The 23,234-nt window shown below is 39.7% G+C and overlaps 1 protein-coding gene across 6 annotated transcripts in view; it reads right to left on the reverse strand.

Moving 5' to 3' along the window:
* The window catches only part of PTPRF (protein tyrosine phosphatase receptor type F), a 513,056-nt gene that overhangs the window by 101,445 nt on the left and 388,377 nt on the right, over positions 1 to 23,234 (reverse strand). For all 6 annotated transcript variants that reach the window (XM_088153593.1, XM_088153590.1, XM_088153592.1 and 3 more), the window contains 2 exons: positions 17,641 to 17,829; positions 3,883 to 3,993 (listed from right to left, as the gene is read on the reverse strand). In XM_088153593.1, coding sequence (XP_088009719.1) covers positions 3,883 to 3,993; positions 17,641 to 17,829 — 300 coding nt within the window. The remainder of the gene's footprint in view (positions 1 to 3,882; positions 3,994 to 17,640; positions 17,830 to 23,234) is intronic.

Consider the following 23,234-nt stretch of genomic DNA (forward strand, 5'->3'; position numbering starts at 1 on the left):
GGTTGTGAAACCAGAAACAAGTTGCCTGGCCTGAATTAATCCTTTCTCAAATACAGTTTTCACCAGAGTTGAAAACTAAGCATTGCTTAAAGTTATGCTTAAATCCAAGGAATTCCGGCATAACAGGATTTTAGAAGAACAATATGCATTTATATTACTGTTTGACTACAGTTAAGAATAACAGGCTGAAGTAACAATTAACAGTTACTGACCTTTAGAATTCTTGGGCAATCTCTGCTTGATTCTACTGAACGTAGTATTGCAGGCTTAAACTCAAATGTGTATCTTACAATAAAGTCTGTATCCACAGAACCTATTACAGTATGAGGCCAATCTGGCAGCAGGGCACCTTGAACAGTACAATGCTTTGTTACCACTGTTTTTTTGCGGGGGGAGGGGTGCTTTATTGACTCCTGGCAACTGCCCGGACTAGCCCCTGCAGTTTCCTTGACAAGATTTTCAGAAGTAATTTGCCACTTCCTAGGGCTGAGAAAGTGACTGGCCCAAGGTCACCCAGCTGGTTTTGTGCCTAAAACAAGACTAGAACTCATGGTCTCCTGGTTTCTAGTCTGGTGCCTTAAACCACTACATCAAACTGGCTCTTTGCCATGGATATACTACAGCACTATTCCCATCGCACCAGACAATCTAATTACCAGAGGTTAGATTTACCATATTGTGTATTTATTTCACAAAAATATAAAATACCTCTCTGGATTGCAGTGTCAAAGGAGGGTTGAAAAAGCAGGGCAAATTTAGTAAAAGTAGTTTTTAAAGGAGATAGGAATTGTCTATGTTACATTGTAACTCTAAAAAGACTTCCCAAGGCAACTTTAAAGAATTATGTGCCATAAAAACAATATCAGAATTAAGATGCAATACTAGACCTTCAGTCTCAAGTTAAATATATTACAAGATAGTCAGATTGAAAGTGATTTTGCTGCCCACCATAATCTCATCTAGATATCCTTGGAGAAGAATTTCTTAAATCAGCTTCTTCCACAGAAAAAGTCCTATCTTGCATTCCAACCATCCTTTTTTATTGGCAAGATGTACAGCAGGACCTCTGAAGAGGATCACACCCTACATACAATTTAATGTAAGAGAAAGCAGTGATCTAGATAGTCCTTAGATATCTTTTTTTTACTTATTGGGGTATGAGATCTATGTTTTTGGGATACAGTAGGCATAAAAACAAATACAGTGGTACTTCGGGATATGAACGCCTCTACTAACGAACTTTTCGGGTTATGACCAGCTCCGGCCACAAAAATTTACCTCGATGTGCGAACTCCGCCTCGGGGTACGGCCATTTTCCCGCCCCTGACACATGGTCCACGGCCATTTTCCCACCCAACACGTGGTCCGCAGCCGTTTTCCCGCCCCGCCCGGTCGTTTTCCCGCCGCGCCGTGCAGCGCCCGGTCGTTTTCCCGCCGCACCGTGCGGCGCCTGGCCGTTTTCCTGCCCCTGACGCGTGGTCTGCGGACGCCAGAATGGATTAACGGTAATTACATTGAACCTTATGGGAAAATTTGCTTCGGGGTGCGACCAAATTCGGAGGGCGGAACGGAGGGCGGAACGGATTAACCAGATTAACCCTATGGGGAAATATGCGTCGGGTTACGACCAACTCGGGATACGCCCAGAGTCACAGAATGGATTAAGTTCGTATCCCGAGGTACCACTGTATATGTATGCATGTGTGGGAGTTGCAGGGGGAAGTAAGCATCCCTTCCCTTCCCTTCCCTTCCCTTCCCTTCCCTTCCCTTCCCTTCCCTTCCCTTCCCTTCCCTTCCCTTCCCTTCCCTTCCCTTCCTTTAACCTCTACTGATGCCAAGCAGAAAGTGACCATCATGGCAGCAGTATCATGTGCTCCCAAGCAGCTTAATTATAATGTAATCATATGGCTACGCATTCCTTATTTTGCTTACTCAGATGTAAGAAGCAGGGAAAACGGCCTCCTAGTTTGACATAAAGCAGGTATAAAGGATAGTCTGGGAGTCAGAGAACTGGAAAAAACATTTCAGTCAGCTGGTTAGGGTATCTATTTTGTTTTGCAAAACAAAAGCATCTGCATAAATATTGTCTGGCTAACAGTACCTATGGCAAACCTCCACAGAAGACAATTTATGTAGTAACCTGTCTTTTATATACTATGGGGCTTTATCTCAATTCTGCAGCTTGGAATCCAACCCTGTAAAGATTATGTGCAGCAAAATGGAGTTTTGTTCCAAAATTTATGCTTTAGAAGCACAATGGTTAATAGAAAATGAGCCATACATGCAGGGCTGAAAAATCTTCCAACCAGAAGCTTGGCTCATGTCACCTTATCTGCAGAACCAGCCAACCAGTCAGGTAGCTGAACAACCTGCTCTTCGCATCAAGACTTGAGGTCACAGTTTACTGCACTACTTAAAATCCAAAGGGAGTTCTATATCTAAATAAAGACTGAGCAAACAGGGAATCAGGCAGGTTTGTGAAGTTCCTTTGCCTTCACAAGCTGTGCATTCAGGTGAAACATTAGCTTTCCCAAGTCTGTTTGCAAAGACTAGACAAAGGGAAAAGCACTTAAAACAGAATGTGGCTGAAAATGTACAATCGCTTATCCAACAGCGTAAGAGTGACATACACTCAAATAAACATTTCCACCCCTCCTGCTCTCTAGAGACAGAGAGTATTCATTTTAGTAGATTTGGTCTGATGTTTTTTTTTACAATAATACAAAAAATATAAGGTCAAGCTTAATCACGTTATGGGTATGAAATGGGTGTTTATACTGAGTTCTAAGCATATTTTAAACTTCAGCTTTTTATAAGTTTGTCAAAATTTTTCTGCAAAATGGAAAAGCAGCTGCAGAAAATGAGCCCAGAACACAATGAGAGCAACTGAGAGAGATAGAAGCAATCACCCAGCATGTCATCTTGGCCTCTCCTCAGAATAAGCATTCCTGGGCTTGGTTAAGGCAGCTGTCTGTCACAAATGGTCTGTATATGTATGTTCAGAAGTGTGGATGGGGGTAAGAATGAGGAGAAGGAAGGAAGGAAGATGAAAATGTTCCTTTTAAACAGGCAGTTGTTAGAATCCAGACCCTAGGTAGAAATAAAAGGTGGATTTAACTGCCCATCAAAAGGCACTACACTGATGGGCTTCCTCTTTTTTCCACTTTTAGGTAAGACCTAGAGCATACCTCTAAAGATCTCTGACATCACTTTTCTTGGCTGATGCAAAATCTCATCAAAGCGAGCACATGTTGTCTCCTGGTAAAACACCCCAGTGGAAAAAAACCCTGCTCTTAATGAAGTACTTGAGTCTTTGACCTCCAAATAGAAATCAAGGCTCCTCCTATTTTGAGCTCGGGGAATGAAACAGAGATTTGAAAATAGTCTGGCAAAATGGCTTTATGCAACAAACTGCAGCTGGATCACAGCAGGAACGGGAACTATTCTAATAGGTTTAGCAATTATTCCTGTTGTAGAGGAGGTGTTGATCAAGCAGAACTCATGAAAGCTACATTTATTCTAGGGCCAATGTAGGGTACTGCTCACCTGCAAGAGAACAGATCAAGCCTAGGAAGAGAGACCAACTAATTTTACACAGCCCCAAAGGCAGACTGTCTGTTTGTCTGTCTTTCTCTTTCTCTCTCCCTCACCCCCCATGAATGAATGGTGAATGGCAGATTCTGACACTGGCTCCTTCAATCTGACCATCACCCACATTATCCCAAAAGGCAAGAAAGGATCTTCCAGGGCTTGAGTTCATGGGCTAGAGATTTTAGTTTCATCACTCACAACATTGCTGCAATGTTGAATGGGTCATTTGAGAGGCAATGGCCATGGAAGAGAAGGGGGAAAGGGACAGAAGCTTGCCTTCTCAAACTTTACCTCGCACATAAAGGTTTGCTGGAGCAGAGTAACGGGTTCCTGCACTGTTTGTAGCGACACATTCGTATTTGCCTTGATCTGACTCCTCGCTGTTTTCAATTTGGAGAGCTCCTATGTAGAAACAAAACACAGACAACGCTGGTTATAACAAGATGTATGTTACTGCTCTGTACCCTCATTCCAACATGAACACAAAAGGACAGATGATGCCTGGTGCTTCTTGTAGGGTATCCATGCTTGTTATTATAAAGCATCTGTTGTGCCCAGACTTCATAGCTTCATAGTCAAATAAGTTATTGATACCTTTGTAGTTGCTTCTTATGCACCACATCAATTTCTCCCATACAGAGAAACTTTCAAAAGAATCCAATATTAAAATAACAAAGTTGTATATTGCTTTTTTCCACAGCAAAATACTATACTTATACAATATTTTAAATTGTTGTAAGCAATTCCAGGTGTTATATGGACACAAAAACAAAATACAACCCCAATAAATAAACACACAGTAAATAAAAAAATCCAAATGATTCTAATCTCAGTTTACTACCTTCAACTATTTCAACCTATAAAATACACTTCATTCCACAACAAAGTGTCATTAATTTACCCTTGAAAACCTACCAATAGAAAGGACCACAACTTTTTCACCTTGGGAAATTCCTTGTTTCTCTTGCATTTTACACACAATCATACTGCCCTGTCTACTAACAACATCTAAAAGCAAGCATCAGTAAATAGTACAACCAGAGCCTTTTTAGCACTTTGAGAGGCCCAGGTGCAGAAAGTTCATTTGAACGTTTTCCAGGCCACACATTTTCACTCACTGTATCCTATGCCATTGGTTTTTTGTCCACTGTAGTCAATAGTAATTGAAGTAACTCTTGATATTTCATTGGTTTTGCTGATTTGAATTTTGATCTATTTCAAAATTTAAAATACATTTTGGATGAGGTCCTCTCTATGCCACCATTCCCTTCCTTTAAAAAGGGTCCAAGTACCAATTATATCAAATCCAAGCAACCAGGCTGAATACTAAACTCTGCCTAGTTCACATTACAGATAAATACGTCTGAATCTGCACTCCTCTTCCTCCTTATCTTGCCACTTATGAATAAATCCTGAATCCTGTTTTGTTGTCTTCCAGATTATGGGAGATGTAGGCTTAGAATGATAAAGGCATAAAATGAATAAACAATGAATGTAAAAGCAGCCCTGATACTGCTATTCCAGGAATGAAATTGGTACTTCTTGGGGAATAAATACTTCATCGGTGATTCCAGAAGTTGAGATTCCATAGATGGTAGAAGGCAGCTTTCACTCACAAAAATTATGTACACACTTGAACCAAGAGAAAAAGCATTAACCTGTCTGCTTGTCAGAGTCTGAACCCATTTCTTGCCAAAGAAGACAGCACCATGAACAGAAATTGCTGTTTCTGGTCTCCCATTTCAAGCCATGGAGGTTAAATTCAGTTTTCATATTATTGGAATAGAAGGAAAACTAATGTGAATCAACTGCTGTCACCTACATTATTTAGAACAATAAACTGAGACTGTAGCCTAAGTCTGTATGTCAGGGAGAACTAATGAAGTCCACTGTGTTCTGCTATGTAATAAAAATGATACAGAGAGCCCTCTCGATTGTTGTATCCGGACTGGGGGAAAAAAAAATAAACTGATCAGGGAAGTCTGGCTCCTGCTACCTTTTGGGTACATTTCATACTTTGTACTTTTAAGCAGCCAGAAAATATACCTTTTATATCTTGCTGTTTAGCAATTCAGACAAAGTGTAGCAGCAACAATTTTGTGACTTTAAAGATCTGGCCCAGTCAATAATCAATTGTTATTACATGTTATAACAGTGGACAGTGAAGACATAATGATACTTTCTTGAGACTTGTGTTTGGCTTCCACTTTCTCTGAATTTAGAAAATCTGTAAATATCTGTCCCTCCACTAAACTTTTATAATTGTTAATTAGGTTTAGTATTAATTGTATTTTATACTTTTTGTATTTTAATTATTGTTAGCCATTCTGAGTACAAAACAAATATATTATTTGAACAGTGACTGATAACAATTGGAGGGAAGCACCAGGAAAAAAGACTCCTGATTGTCTGTTCCCTGATTGGGGATATATCCAAACCCTGGGTAAGTGAGTGCATGTATGTGTGACTACAATATTCCTCTCTCTAGCATATATACTGTACATGTGGTCTACCCTAGGGTGTGACTGGCAGATGAAAAACACTTGGGTAGCAATGGGGAAGGCTTTATAAAAGATGGCTAGAGGAAAACACTTTGGGGACTTTCCTTTACTCTCTATTTCTCTAGACAGAACTAGTCTAGAAATTAGAAATATCCTGGCTTTTGCTGAATCTGCCTTGCCATTCTAACACAATTTTTGGAAAGTAAGAAGTCTAAAAAGCAGGAACTGGAAATCTTATGCACAACTTCATTACTCATAGAGCGCTGTATTACAAGAAGCATGTACTAATTCTGGGCAGATCTGATCTTTTATTCCTGAGTGGATCAAAGCAACAATTCTGTACAGAGTTATAGGAGGGTAAAATTTACTAAATACAAGTGAGAGCCATGTCTGAGTTGCTCTGTAAATATGCATTTCTAATAATCACATGGACCTCAGAGAATGGCAGCCAAACATCTCCAAGCCCAATTTATTGGCAATTAAGCAAGAAAGGGAATCAACCCAGCAATTTTCCTATTGAAGCTCATTATGATCCTGCTTAATTGTTTCCTCCCTGAGGTTGATGATTGGCATGTCTGAGATCTGGAGTGAAACTGAGTTTCTGTGATTTATGCAAGGGCCGCAGTCACTGACAGACTTATTGAACTGAGCAGTTCACAAGGCAAATACAGGAATATAGTTCAGCCACAATTTGCCTTCTTTAGGTATATCATACCTCTGGTCTTCAAACACCCTCCCTCTTTTATTCCAGTTTAAAAAGGAGGGAGGAAGATTTGCAGGCTTTGCAGGCAGCAAAATTGCAAAATTGCCAAAGGGTGGCAGTCTCTTAGCAGGGTTAAACAGTATTAAATTTGTATAACATCAGAAGAACTACATGAAAGATTGATCAGCTTTTCTATTTTAAATTCATGTTCCTTTTGCTTTGAACACATCAAGCTCATATTAGGATAAGGAAAAGCATTAAGTACCTACTTTCACTGTTTCCCATGTATCTGTTATGCCAGCACATCACAGAAACTTTACTGCTGAGTCACTATAAAACTTTTGTGGCATTTGGCTGTATCACCAATTTTGGAAGATTACATTGCCATTAAATATTGAAAATAACTTGGGTGGGTGCCCTGGTGACTACACAGAAGCTTTTGGTGAGGAGGATGACACAGGTTGCCTGCACCAAATCTGACATGACTACACTTTCTGCTCCAAGAGAACAGAAGAACAGAATATCTCATTTTCCATTATGTTTATTTCATTCCACTTTATGGGAATAGAGAAAGTGGCATTTGATAAAGGAGAAATGTGTCAGTTCTTCTAAAGTTTCATTTGTTGCAGCCTATTGATCATCCCTGAAAACCCATGACCATTCATCTATCCTCTTCCCTAATGTGCCAGTCAGCAACCAGAGCCATATATCTCTGAACAGTCTATCAAAACTCACCCTGACCTTTCAGCCTGGGTCTCACCTGAAAAGCAAAGGGGGAACGTTAAAAGTGACAACATGCCTCGCAAATACAGAGCTCTCAGAAAAATGACAGCATCTCTGCACAGCAATGGTAAGGCTCATGGCTGCAAGGCCAACAGAAGGGTTAGTTTTCAAAACAGAATGCCCTGCTTCTGTGGTTGCTTTATCTGATTTCCTGTAACACCTTCATTCAAGAGAGATTGCTTGGCTTTCCCATTCAGTGTACCTATCAACTATGAATAATTGAAAATAAACATTCAACAAATTGCAAGCACAATAATCCATTAGTCTAGTCTCATTCTGATCAAATTAATACATCATGGAAATGCAGCAACTTACCTTTAGGAGGACCACAGAACAAATCATTATGTGAGCGTAACCTCCCTTCATAAAAATGCTTTCCTCTACCCCTGCTAGAGATTCAGTAGCCTGTATGTTTAACAAAAGGTGTCAGTCTGACAGAAATCCCGTATGAGATGCCAAGAGGTGGCTCTTGGCACTTAGAAAAATGTCGTCTTTGACATTCAAACAGGACACATGCGTTTTAAATAATGTCAGGCAAACTCTTAAAGTACCTCATTAGGACTCAGGGAGATTTATGTTTTATGAGATGAATGATTCTCATTATAACAGTAAGTCCATTCTCTCAAAAAGGATGTACCAAACATCTGGCAGTTCTGGTGCCAAGTTGTTGATGTCCTCACTTGTTAGTAAGAAACACATGATAGTTACATTCTAGGAAAAGCTTCAGTCTGGTGCAAGTAAAGATTGGGCTAGGAACATGTATAGCTTGGCTACTTAACATTTGGTTTTATATATACACACACACACATACACACACACACATATACATACATACACACACACACACATATACACACACACACACAAAATTTCTCACTGCCCATCTCGTTGAAACGACTCTGGGTGGTTTACAGCAGAGATAAATTAAATTTAACAAATTAAAGAGCTTTTGCTTTAAGATTTATGGTAGTTTTAGATAAATAGTTTAGAAGCTTATAACATTACAGCTGTTAGTCTTGAATCATTCCAAAGAGTAGATGACAATTAGGCCTATTCAAATCAAAATAAAGTTTATCATTTTGCCATGTGACCCAGATTTTCCAGAGAAACAACTCAATTCAAGTACATTTAAAATAATAATTCACATTTGCTCCAAAAACATTACACCACAACTGAAAACATTAACACCCAGCAACAGAACCAGTTCCAAAGAGCTGCTTTATTAACTCACAGCAATGATTTAGTGAAGAAAGAGAAGGAAGAAAAGAAAGGGGAGCACTGGACAATTGAGAGAGTACAATTTAGTGGTGGTAAGTTTCAGGAAATTCAGGGGTCAGTCAACAGCAGCAGTTACTGAAATCACAAGAGATCAGGATCACTGTATGTAGTACTGATTACAAGATTACTTCCAGGGACCACTTTGAGTATTTAGATTACAAAAATTACACTAGCAGGCTCGGGAATGCATAGCTGTCACTCTGGAGGTGGGCTGAACAACTGAAGATTTAAGATGACCAGATATATGTCTGATTCCTTTACTCTCAACAAATCTTTAGGCTATGGTGCACCACAAGGCTGTGTTAAGCTTTGGAAAGGATGGGGCTGGCTGATGGTATCTCTTCCCTCTGCCTTCATATCAAAAGGTCTGGCAAGCTGGATGGATGTACTTATAACCCTCATGCTTACTAAATGACCTTTCAAGAATTTATTTTCTTTTTAGTTGTTCAGTTTCTGTCAGCAGTAGTACCGAACAAAGAACATCACTGTTCTCTTGTGAAAATATTGCACCCTTCAGACACACACCATAGTGGAGATTTCAACTCTCCCTGGACTCAGTGCTCCAGATGGTAGCTGAATCTGAAAGATCAAAGAGCCCTCTGTGGCACGAACCAGAACTGCACTTTCGACTTCACAAATGTCCCATTGAATAACCCCCTTTAACCTATGTATGCCTGCAATGGATGATTCTACAAGGTGCCAGACACTAAAAATAAACAAAAACAAACACACGTGGGAGGGAATGGCAGATGAGCTTGTATACTGACAGAGTTTGTAATGAAAGAATAACTGGAGATGACATACTGCTGAAACGTGGCATGGCAAAAAAGGAATGGGGTGACGTGAACATTTGAGGCACAGTTTAGCATTCTTACCTCTGATTGGTGTACCACCTGGTGAGGTAATTTGAATGCAAATAAGATTAAAGAGAAGCGTTAGTACAACGAGAAAAGGGAGAAAATTATAACTAAAAAGTTTTTCAAAGCTAGAATCTGTATTAGAGCAACAGGAATAATAATAATAATAATAATAATAATAATAATAATAATAATAATAATAATATAAAAAAAGAATGTGCAGTAACATTGCCCTAGATTGGTTAGTAAAGCTCCACCAAGAACACAAAGTCTGACCTCAGTTAACATATCCTTGGCCCTCCCAAAGAAGGAGGGCCAACTACTAGGTAAAACCACTAGCATTCACTGTTACAACTGAAATGGAGCAGCAACTGGGAAATGGGTGCCATGCCCTTTTATTCTGCCAGAAGATGGGGCTGTGGGAGGATCAGTGTCAGTGAAATACAATAAGCATGTGTGTGTGCACGCATGTGTCTGTGAGTAAAGAGAAAAAAGAAGCATATGGAGTAGTTGGCAGGCCAATTCTTGGTTTAAGATTACCTGGACCACTGGGGACAAAAATCTGATTACATAACTGAAACTGGAAAACTGAGCAATGAATGCAGGGTAATTCCTGAACCAGGTTCCTCCTGAGCAGAAACTGTTGTCTTATGCCATTCAGTTTTAAAATATAAATGCAGGGGACATTCTTCTAGCCTTTATTTGGACTAACGGCTGAGGCATGCTCTTGCATATTTGTGCAGCAGGCCAAGAAGAGAATTCCTACCCTCTTTAACAAGGGAGTTGAAAATAATTTCGCATGCTATGAACACATCTTATAAAGAGGGCTTAGTGATGAAGCTAACTGCTTCCACGCATCAGGCAGAAGCACAGTTTCATAGAAAGGTTTGCTCAGTCTTGGCCCAGAGTGCAGAAAGAGAGTTGTATATATAAACTGACAGCAAAACCCTGGGTTTTGTCCCCTTGGTCTTATTTTGTGCAAATGAAGGCTGTTAGTAAGGACAGGGAAATTCATGCAGATCTAATTTGTAGGGAGTTTATGGTATGTGTTGGTTTAATGCAGATTTTGCACATCTGAACACCAAGCACTTACCAAAGAAAACTGGGAAGTTTAAACAGACAGAAAGAGAGGGTTAAACAGGACACAGAGCGTCAAATCATGTTCCGTGTATTGATCAATAAATACCAGTAACCATAGGAGTGCTGTGTATCTGAGATTAACTGCTCCCCACATTCCATTATCCACAGCACTGGTCACCCAATGGGTAACAAAGAAAGACACTCAAAGAGTTTCTGTAAATACAAAGAAGGCAGATTTTAAGCACATTTAACTTGCCTCTTAAAGAATAGTTAAAATATTTACATTTTTTATTTCCTTCTCTTTGCTCTCTCCTAGAGCCTATTCCTATAGGCAGTAGCCACCGCTTTTAATCAGTAGAAGCAGTTCCAGCTGCTTTGTCTGGCATTCTCCGCAGCCTAGATGATGTTATTCCATCTTCACTTTACAGGCTAGATTGTTTTTGCCAATGCTTTTGTTCACAGATAGGTGAAAAAAAGGAAAGCCCATACCAGTGCTGAAAGGGTAGATAATCTCTTACATAATAAATCTGCCTGTTTATCTGCTTCTCTAGCTACCACTCCATTCACCTCAAAGGAACAGTTCACATCACAGAAGCCTGCATGGCTCCCAAGTCATATCAACAGAAAGAAGAGGGTTATTGCTTCATTCACGTACAACAGAAAAACTGCTGAGTACTCACTCTTCTCCCCAGTCTCCCAATTACTACTGCAATTAAACACTCTAAACCCTGACTATCTTCTTCATACCTGCACTTAACTGACAACGAGACCTTCCACAACAGAGTGCAGCAATCAGTCTCCCAGTCAATGAAAGGACACCTGTTTTATGTTGGTCTCAAGAGGATGTGATGCTGATCTTGGAATGTACTCACATAGACCCCCAAAGGTCTGGAATTAATTGTCTATACAAACTGAAGAATCCCATGCAAACTCAAATTGGACTCCCTAAAGTGCAGCTGATTCATCTTTCTTGAAATTTGAACAGTTCAAGTTTTTTCTTGCCAGATCCCATGTTGCAGCTATTAAACAATTAAATAAGATGTTCTTATTTGCACAGAAGTCTCCAGAAGATTTCTGTTAAAAGTCAGGACTGCCACATAGATATCTGAACTACACGCCACCAAAGCAAAAATCAGGGCATTTTCTTAAAATCTATAGAACCACAGAGTTGGAAAGTATTTTAGAGGTCATATAGTCCAACCCTTTGCTCAATGCAGGATCCACTAAAATCTCTCTGACAGATGGCCTCTGTTTCAAGATCTCTAGTGAAGGAGAGCTCACAGCTTTGTGTGGCAGCCTGGGTGACATCTTGTACAGAGTCAGGGAATTCTTCCTGATCTCTAGCTTGGATCTACTTTTTACCCACTGGCTTTGATCCTTCTCTCTGGGCCAATAACTCCACTGTGAGACAATCCTTCAGATATCAGAAGACTGCTATTGTACTTTTCTGCAGGCCAAATATACCCAGGTTCTTTAACCATCACTTATAGGGCTTGTTTCTGGACCCTTCATTGTTTTGATAGTCCTTCTCTGAACTTGCTCCAATTTGTCACTGTCCAATTTGAACTGTGGTGTGCAGCACTGAATACAATATTCCAAATGAAGTCTGGCCAGGGCAGACTAGAGTAGAATAATTACTTCCCATGATCTGGACTCTGGATTCTATGATTCTGGATAATTTTAAAGGAGTAAATTTTCAAGATGGACCAGAATTCAGAATTACCCAGTGTATCGACTGATGAATTTTGTTTGCTCTACAAGAGGTTCTCATCTGATGTAGATGTGTTGAACTTCAATTCCCATCACCCCAACTACGAATGATGAAGCTGACAAAGAATGATGCAAACTTGATTCCAACACATTCATCTGAAGTACTATCCAGTGACAACACTTATTAAGAGGGAATGTTGCTCAGTAGTACAGCATGTAATTTCTTCTCAGAAAGTATCCAGATGTAGCATCTGCAGGTGATCAGATGTCTGCCTAAAACTTGGCACAACCTTTATGGGTTATGATAAGGAACACTGAGCTGAATGGATCAATGATCTGACACAATAAAGATACCTTCTTGGGTCCCATTAAGCTAACTTCTCACTTCTAGCCTGATCTTCGTAACTGCATAGTATTTATTGTACTGACCTAATACATTAGCAATATTTATTTATTTAATCAATGTATTAGTCACCTCAACCTCCAAAGCAATTCCAGGAATTATATTTTACATTTACAGTGGACCTAAGCTAAATATCTTGTGCAGCATAGAGTACAATGGTGCTGTCCAAAGTAATAATCATACCAGTTCTGACTTTCTTTATGGGGCAGACAAGAAAGCATTTGTATACAAAGCTTGCCCAACTTGCTGCTTAGCAAAAGGAATGCAACTCTCAGATATACATTATCTACTCACTGTTCTATCAGAAGTATTACCCAGAACAAGTCATAATCCTGGATTTCCTTTCCAGGCTCAGTTATGGAATGCCATCCCTGAGGCTATTTAAATACACAGCCTCCAAACTTTGTATAGTCCGTGTGTTAATTCAACAATATTTTATTCCAAAGAATCCACCAAGCCAGTATCAAGTAATTACTAATAAGGTACCGTCCAAAGAAAGGTTTTGAGGTAATATAATAAGATGTGAGCTAGCTTTTTAGTTTATACTTTTAAACTATTGGGGGGGGGGTTGTCCTGCATTAATATGATCAATTTTTCTCAGACAGCATTTAATCTACTATTCTCTGATAAATGCTCACTTGTTCTTTCCTCCTCTGAGATGTATGCCAAGTTTGTTCCAGAACAGGGAATGTCAATCTCCCATAAAACTTCAACATGGCTTGCCTGTAAATCTGTGTGAGAACAAAATAAAATCCTTTGGCAGAATAACTGATTTGTTCATTAAAAACAGAGTTTAGTGAGCACCAGTCTGTGTTATTATTTGATGTGCTATTATTTATAAAGTTTGACTATTAACATTTGCTATTACAGTTCTAGTTACTTTCCAGCTGATGCTGTGCGACTATTAATAAGTGAGATATGCCACTTTTCATGTAGTAATCCATTGTTTTCTCCTATTAGAGACTACTGCCTGATTCACCCAATACATTAAGTCCTGTTTATTTGGTTTTAGCTTAGTACAAGGGCACAACCAAAGCACTATGGTTTATAAAGCATGTTTTATGGCTTAACATAAACTTATTGCTTATTCTTATCTATTGCTGATGTATAAGTTTTCTTCATATCTCAGTTTATTAAACTCTAATTTAGCTATAAGGTCATGAAGTATACACTTTTGATTTCCAGCGTTACCCCATGTCATGTCTCTGGGTCAGCACATATTCTTATTTTGACATTCATTTTTTAGCCAAGTCCACTATGTTTTCATTTAAACATTTCATTTATGTTTTGTGTATCTTGGTGGTTCATTAATATCATTACATTGATATAGTTATTGTCACAATTTTCTCCTTGACAATAAAACATTTAATATGCTTTTATGGTGCTTCAAAGCATTATTTTATGAACAATAGCTTCAACACTGAATGATAGAGGCATGTGATAGAAACACAAACAACTATAATCACTGAAGTTTTATACCACAAATCAACTTGGAACAGAGGAATATTATTGCCAGTCTTTTCCAGATCCCTCTTCCTAGTTCATTTTCCTTTCCCCAACTGTCCTACATTTTGAAACCAACTTCCAAAATAGTTGAGATAAAACATTTAGTCATGTATGTATCTTTGTAAAGTCCCATCTATTTAACCACATATATCTTTAATCAAATGTAAATTGAATGTGCAAGTTATAGCAATCTGCCCCTCCTACTTTGACTGAATTTTAAAAATGTATAGTTATTGTATTTTGGGAAGTAGGCTTCTTTTTAAGTATTGTCCTGTTCAGATCTCTATAATCAATACAAAACTGCAGGGGAGTTTCAGTCCAAACCTGCAGTGGTTTTAAATAAATACAGTAAATGCATGAAAGAGATTTGAAGGCTTATTGAGATGGTGTTTAAAACATAAATGTATTCCTGAGCACTGTGATACCATGTTTCCAGTTAAATCACAGTTGTGGAATACCTTATCCTTATGTATGATTATGGAAGATGAACAGTTCTGTTACAAGTGTGACATACTTACTATTAAGAAAATTGTATTTATTACCTCTTTTCAGATATAAATAATTGGGTAGAGAGGAGAATGATACAGTCTATAGTATGCAGGATCCTAGAGAGTTCTGTCTACTTTCCCCCATAGACCAGACATTTAACCATTAATTTGATGATAGGAAAAGTATTATGAAGAGTGCTGGACAGCAGCATCGATTGGAATTGCTAGAGGAATTGCTCTGAACTCACAGGAGGCAAAGTCATTTGTTGACACAGGCTCAGGTGCACGGATGATACTCAAATCTACATCTCAATCGAGGCCGAACAGGTGATGCTCTCAAGATGCTGTCCCAGTTCCTGGAGGATATTAGGCTCTGGATGGGGAGGAACTAGATGGTGTGACTTTGGAAATCATATGATTCCAGGGATATTCCATTTTTAGATCTGGATAGGGTTGTGATGTTCCTGGTGTTTATGATGATATACTGTATGTTGAATTGTTTTGATCTTTATTTTATATGGTTAACCTGATTTACAAATCTCAGGCACATATGCTGCTCAGAGTTGTTAATGGCTCTAGTAGCTTATTGACCTAGTAAATAAATAAATAAACTTTACCCTTCAATGGTCCTGGACCACTGGGATAAGTTTTCCTGTAGTGGTCTTGATGAGGCCTGCTGAAGAGAGGGCAATATTCAAGTTTAAACCTGATATATTGTGTTCCTGATAATCCTGTGTGCCGAAACTTTTTTCCACAATAATCTCAAGTGTGCATGCGTGCACATATGTGTGTGTATGTGTGTGTGTGTGTGAATGTGTGTGTGTGTGTATGTGTGAGAGAAATATGGATATAATATGTGTGCTTTCTAGGCCCATCCACACACTCCCTGAAAGGAGCCACATAGGTGCTTATCCCTAAGATACGGCCACTGTAATACTGGAGAAGAAAAACTGTAATTTTTTTCTTATTTTTTAAAAATAGAGAAAATTGCCGGAATATGGGATTTCTATAGGCAAAAGAAAAGCCTCACAATGATAAGACTTACAATAACACTGTTTCTAAAGAAAAGAAAAAAAAGACTTTTATTTAGAAAGCATTATCCAAGGGGCATGAAGGAAAACAGATGTCCAGGCACTGTCCAGCAGTGAAAATCTTACTGATTCTGCAAGCTGGAAGAAAAAAACCTATTTTTCCATTCTGTTTGAAGAAGCCAGAGTCTTCAGCAGCTAAGCAGGTACAACACTGCTGCCTCTATTACAAGTTTCAGACTTAGAAAGTTTCTTCTTGCTGTTAAGAGAAACAAACTACTGGATTCTATCAGTGAAGCTTAAGACACATTTGTTTGAAATTGAATAAAAAAAAAAAATCTTAAGTTTCACTAGCATCTACTTAGGATCTTCATGAATATACTATTTTTGCTTATCTGAATTCCTTTCTGTCCTTACAAATAATGACCTCAAACTCTCTTCTGAATAAGTGGTATTTATTAGGCTATATGGTAAATATTGATTTACCATATAGCTGAATAAATTCTCTCTCAGACCTGCTAAGTCTCCTTCATAAATTAAATAACCAGAGAAAATTAGAATAGTGTATTAATACCAAATGAAATTCTGTGGAAATATGCTTGCAACACAGAAGGAAAAAAAAAAAACAGTCCAAATTTACGACATGATGGCAGTGCTAAACGTGTTTTGTTTTTAGACTCAAGTTTTCCTGTTAAGCTTGCTTTGCAGCAATGGAATAATGTGAAGTGAATGTTGCTGAGAGCCCATCCTGTGCTCAAGGGCTGCCCTACTCATTTGCAATTCCAGATGCAGAAATGTATTTAAAAGGCATGGAGAATAAGTATCCAATGGCATGCTTCCCTAATGCTGCCTGTGTAGCATCTTTCAAGTTAAATTAGTGAGGGTGTTATCTCCTTTCAGCACACACATCTTGAGATTAAGGTAAAGGTCACTGTGAAATTACACAAACTGTAAACGTATTAGTGTAATTATTGTTCACTGTTCTATATGGACAGAACTCGGTGTCTAACAGGTGTCAGTAAGGGACTAAATATAAACCCATAACTGTGGAATATACTTTGGGATGTAAGTACTGATCACAGCGGTTATGGGTATGCATGGTTCCTTGACTGAGGCAGATACTCCAGTTATCATTGCAGCAAGACCGTCCTTGCTTCTCTCCCTCTCTCACATCAGTGATCCAGCTTTTTATTACCAGTGGGCAACACTTCAGGAGAAGATAATAGCATCCTTGAAATGTTTAATTTCTTTCAGTACAATCAGAAATCAGACCGGAATATTTAAATTGTTAATAATTTATATGGCATGATTTTAAGGTGCTGTATGTTTTACAACCTTGATCTTACTCATTCTTGCGGAATTTCACAAAATCTTTTAGCTGAAAGATTTTCAATGCTGATGTTAAGATTTTATAGCCAGTGGGTATGATTGTTCAGAATTTAAAACTGCCAATTTCAATGTCCAAGTTTAGTGTCTGAATCCAAAATAATGTTTCAAAATTACAATAAATATTTCAAAATTGACTAGATGTTCATAATTACTTCTGTCCATGGACTAACTAAGCAACTGTTTTTTTTCAACCTGTAATTCTAAGTGGTGCAGTGAGTAATGCGTGTTCTTCTTTCCTGAAAAGAGAGTCTAGTAATGGAGTTGAAGAGACATACTACATAACTGAGAGATAGCAGAGGTTTAGGATATGAAAAGCTTTTTACCTGAACGAAGTTGCTTGATCCTGCCATTGCTAGCGGCTGTGTCCACAGGAAGGAAATCTTTGTACCAGGATATTTCGGGGTCAGGGTTGCCACTGGCAGCACAGAGCATTGTAGCTGTGCGGGCCTTCTCTACTACCTTGAGCTGGGGCCCCATATCTATAGTTGGAAAGCCAGGAGGAAGCTGGTTCTCTGCAAGAAAAACAACAACAAAGAAAATCCCATTAAAAGTCAATGATGAGAAAACTAGAGGCGAGTTTCCTATACTCCAAGCACCAATCAGTATATGATACAACCTTCCCTGGTTAATTGGCAGAAGACATTTCCTTGACCTGGATTCTGGACAGTAAATTGGACATCAGTGCAGAATAAAACAGCTCAACTGCTCTGTATATGTTTGCTGTGAACCCTCACGCAGCATGCATGGACAAAACGGACAAGTATCTTCTACTGAACTCTTCTGACTCTTGTTCTACTCTTCCAGCAGCAGATACGATTATTAAAAGAACTGATGAGCAAATGAATATTATTTATTTATTTATTTTATTTTATTTTATTTATTAAATTTTTCAACCGCCCATCTCCCCCCAATGGGGGAACTCTGGGCGATTCACAACAAACATTAAAACATAAAATATATAAATACATCAAACCTTAATTAAAAACATTACTAAAAAGAAGATGGAAGGACCAAGAGGATGAAAAATCTGAGGCTGGAGGCAGAAGGCCTCTATGGGGCTAGCCATCCCCATGCTTGAGGTATTCCCACCCTACCCCAGGCCAGGCGGCAGAACCAGGTCTTCAAAGCCTTACGGAAGGCCAGGAGTGTGGGGGCTAATCACACCTCTGGGGGCAGAATGTTCCAAAGAGCAGGGGCTACTACAGAGAAGACCCATCTTCTGGACCCCGCCAGTCGAAGTTCTTTCACTGAGGGGGTCCGAAGCATGCCCTCTCTGTGTGATTGGGTGGGACGGGTTGAAGTCATAGGGGAGAGGTGGTCCCTTAGATAACCTGGTCCCATGCCATGTAGGGCTCTAAAGGTGATAACCAACACCATGAATTGGACCTGGAAGCAAACTGGTACCCAATGCAGCTCGGGGAGCAGAGGCATTCCATGGGCCCTCCTTGGGGCTCCAACAATAGCCTGTGCGGTTGCATTCTGGACCAGCTGTAGCTTCCGGATACTCTTCAAGGTAGCCCCATGTAGAGCGCATTGCAGTAGTCTATCTGGGAGATAACAAGGGCATGAGTGACTGTTCGAAGGGCATCCCAATCCAGGAAAGGGAGTAACTGATGCACAACCCGAAGTTGTGCAAAGGCCCTCCTTGCCACGGCTGCCACCTGCTCTTCAAGCAGGAGCCGTGAGTCTAGGAGGACCCCCAGATTATGCACTGGGTCTGTCTGGGGCAGTGCCACCCCATCCAGCACCAAAGATGACAAAATCCCAGATACGGAGGAGCCATTAACCCACAGCCACTCTGCCTTACCAGGGTTCAGCCGAAGTCTGTTGTTCCCCATCCAGACCCTTACAGCCTCCAGGCACTGCGAAAGGGTGGCCACAGCATCACTTACTTCACCAGGGATGGAGATGTATAGCTGCGTATCATCAGCATACTGATGATACCTCACCCCATGATGACGGATGATCTCGCCCAGCGGTTTCATGTAGATGTTGAAAAGGAGCGGAGAGAGAACTGAACCCTGCGGCACCCCACAAAGGAGGGGCCGAGGATGGGACCTCTCGCTCCCTATCACCACCGACTGGGATCGGCCCCAGAGAAAGGAAGCAAACCAGCACAAGACTGTGCTGCCCAACCCCAATTCCCTGAGCCGTCCCAACTGGATACCGTGGTCGACGGTATCGAAAGCCGCTGAGAGATCAAGGAGAGCAAGGATGGTCACACTTCCACCATCCCGCTCCCGCCAGAGGTCATCCATAAGTGCGACCAATGCCGTTTCCGTTCCATATCTGGGCCTGAAACCTGACTGGAAGGGATCCAGATAATCCGTTTCCTCCAGAATCCTTTGGAGCTGTGATGCCACCACTTTCTCAACCACCTTCCCCAAAAAGGGGAGGTGGGAGACTGGACGAAAATTGTCCAGCACAGTAGGATCCAGGGAGGGTTTCTTGAGGAGGGGGTGTACCAATGCCTCCTTAAAAGCAGCTGGAAACACTCCCTCCTGCAAGGATGTAGTAACCATTGCCTGGATCCAACCACATGTCACCTCCCGAGCTGCTTTCACCAGCCAGGAGGGGCATGGGTCAAGATGGCAAGTGGTGGCCTTCACAGTCCCCAGGATATTAAATTAACAAACCAAAGTAATTGCAACAAACAGGGGCTGGATAGTCATCTATTGGGGACGGTGTAGTGAATCTTGCAGTGTGCAGGGAGTTGGACTTGAATGACCTCTTAGTTCCCTTCTAAACCTATGATTCTAGGGTGCACATTATGAAATTACCAAAACCTCTTCCAGACAGTTGAAGATACCTGAGGCACACTAAAAATGTGTAAAGTATCTCCCTGCCCTGCCTTAGTGCTTATGTACCACAGTGGTGGACCATTTTTAAAAACAGAGACAGAAAGAAGTAATTCTGTTCATAGTTGCTGCACTATTCTCACAGATAAGCGTGGCTAAGTTTATTATGAGGCCTCTCTTACAGAAAGTCCTCAAGTGCTCTAGAACAGCCTTTTGATAAACAACTGCCAAAGTGAGCTCGTACTTCCAAGGTAAGTGAACTCTTCTAAACATGAATTGCAATCAAGATAGGCAAATATATAGGAAAAGAGCCAGAACATAAAGGCTTTTTAAAACACTAGAACCTCAAAATCTTTGTTTGCAAATTAAACAAGGAAGAAAAAATAGTGCTATAAACATATACCAAATGTTCAACCACTACTTTTGGGTAATTATGGCTTTTCTAGTATCATCTGCGATTGAAAATTATGTATGCAGGATTATTTATTTCTCTGAACAGTCCCAACATTGCACCTTGAACAATAAGCTTAGCATCCTAAATTCAAAGACTCTATAGAGATCAAGACTGGCCTGAATACAGTATGCTTCATCTGCATCAACCTTTCACATCTAATGTACATATTCATAATCTTTGTAATATTTTCAGCTACTTAAAGCTTCAGTACTGGCCTTGTCCTGTATTTTCTATATCTCTAAATGATCAATTTGCAGGACCAAACTGAACTATTCAAATATTGACACTAAATACCTTCCTATGACATCCTATTAAAAATCCAAAACACAGCCTCAGCATTTTACAGCATGAGGCAACACAATGGATTGCAATCTGGCTTTGGTGTTCAGAAGGTAAGGGGCTCGGATGAAGAGCTACATTAAAAAAAAAAAGTTTTTTAAAAAACACAAAAACATAATTGGAGCTTAGTAAGAGCTTAAGCCATTTTGTATCTCCCAGTCCACCCTCCCAAGAAATCTCTTCTTTAACAGCAAACAAAAAAGTCTCTTTGTATAAAAGGTACCACTGAAAATGAAAGTTTTTTTAAAATTTGCTTTCTCTTTATTTTCAAAGACAAAAGGTACACACAGCTTAACTGGAAAGACACCAGAGCTAGCATTCATTGACAAGAAGCGGTAGTGCTGATTTAACCACAACACACACGCCTGTACAGTTCAAATTTTAACAAAAGCAGGAATATACAAGAGTATCACGAGACACAGCTTAGCTTGCAAGGCAGACACAAAGAGGAACAAACAAAAACTCTCTTTGAACTAGCCAAGTGTGCCCGATTTACCTTGCTGCTGGCAATATAAAGTAGGTGGTTAAGCCAAGGAGGCCAAACCCTCCAAGTGATCAAATGTAATCCCTAAACCTTCTATATATTTCTCAGTTTTTGTGAGATAATATTCTAAGTAAAGAATCAGTCAATTCATGTTTCTCTATGCATCTATACAAGTGCTCACAGAAAATGCAATGTAAGTATCTATTATTTGTATATGATTATTTATTTGAAGTATTTTTATACTGTGCCTCAGTGAAAAACACCATAATAGTTTACAAACTCAATAAAACCTGAATAAAAACAATCCAGTATATCAACTCGGGGAGTTAATGGTAGGAAAAATAACCTAAGTATAGGGGCCTGGGGTACAACAGAAGAAAAGTCTTTCTGTAGGACAGATGCTACTGTCACCATCAAGCTGCAGTCTCTAAATCAGGGCACAGAGCAAAGAACTCCTGAAAATCAAAAATGCCTGGGAGGCTGATATCAGTGGAGTCATTTTTTGGGTTTACCTTGTCCTGAGTTACTTAGGCTTTGCATGCTAAAATCAACATTTAACCTGGCTCAGTGGCAGCCCGACAGCCACTGCAGATCTTTTAGCACATGTTTAACCTGTGTGTGGTGTGGCACTCCAGTCAGTACTCTAGCTGCCTGCACTCAAGTACTCGGTGGTCTAGCAACAGCATCTGGAACAGCACAATATCAGTCCCAAGAGAAGCCTCATATGGAGTACATTACATTACTCTAGTCTTGAAACTACCAACCCACGAAGCTGTGGACAAGCTATTCCTGTCCAGGAAAAGGAGCAGTTGATGCACTGGCCTAAGCTAGTAATAGGTACTCCAAGCAAAAAGCTAGTAGTAGGTGCTCCCAGGTTACTTGGGTCTTCAGTGCCAGGGATGGATACAGGAGCACCACCGAACTGAAATGTGTGCCTTAAATGGGAGTACAACCTCATCTAGAGCAGTTATTTTCCTAGGTCCTAGACCTAGGAACCATTCATCCACAGTGCTTCCATCTTCTCAGAATTCATATTCAGCTTATTACCCCTTATCCAGTTCACCATTGCAATCAAGCAATTATCAGGTGTTAACCACTGCAGCCACAGCTCCAGGAAAAGATACGATGAAAAATAAATCTCTTAAATGTTTATTGACTCACTTTAGAATACCTTCGTTCATGAAACTGACACTTCACACTAATATTTTAACAAGATGGCAGAAATGCAGTGAAACTCGTCACGCTGACATCTTCCATATCAGCTGTTATATAAAAATTTAATAATAGTGATCTCTGTAGTCCTCTCATCTTGACAACAACACAGATATGGTGGAAAACTTCCATTTGTTGACACAATAAACAATTTAGTACTATTCTCATATAAAAGGGGAGAAACTATTTCACCCTTTCTTCTGACATTCTCCACAACTTCTCATAGACAGTCTTCTTGCTTACTCCAGGTTCCTGAAATAAATAGAAATAAATAACTCCCAAACTAGCTTTTTAGGTTTTCTTGAAATGAGAAAGAAAAGGTAAGAGTTGGGGTCTCTGACATGGCACCAGAGGCACAAATCTGCTGAAAGACATCTCCTTTGGCATTTTACAGGTTTTGCCCTATGACTTGTTTACATTTTTAAGAAATTATTGTAATTTTTTAAAAAAGGAACCTGGTCTGCTCAAAGAAAAGTATTAGCGTCCAGCATCATAATTCTTTCCAAAATCATCTCTGAACCCACATGGGCCTCAGATGTTTTTTTAAGATAATGAACATTACGGTGGCTGAAGCCCAGTTGTTTGCTTGGAAAGGTACCCATTTGTTGTAGAACAAAACAAAACAAAAGG

The sequence above is a fragment of the Python bivittatus genome, unplaced genomic scaffold, assembly GCF_059951505.1.
Source record: "Python bivittatus isolate LINGU-HERP-01145 unplaced genomic scaffold, Pbiv_v1 ctg000700_np1212, whole genome shotgun sequence".
Classification (NCBI taxonomy): domain Eukaryota; kingdom Metazoa; phylum Chordata; class Lepidosauria; order Squamata; family Pythonidae; genus Python; species Python bivittatus.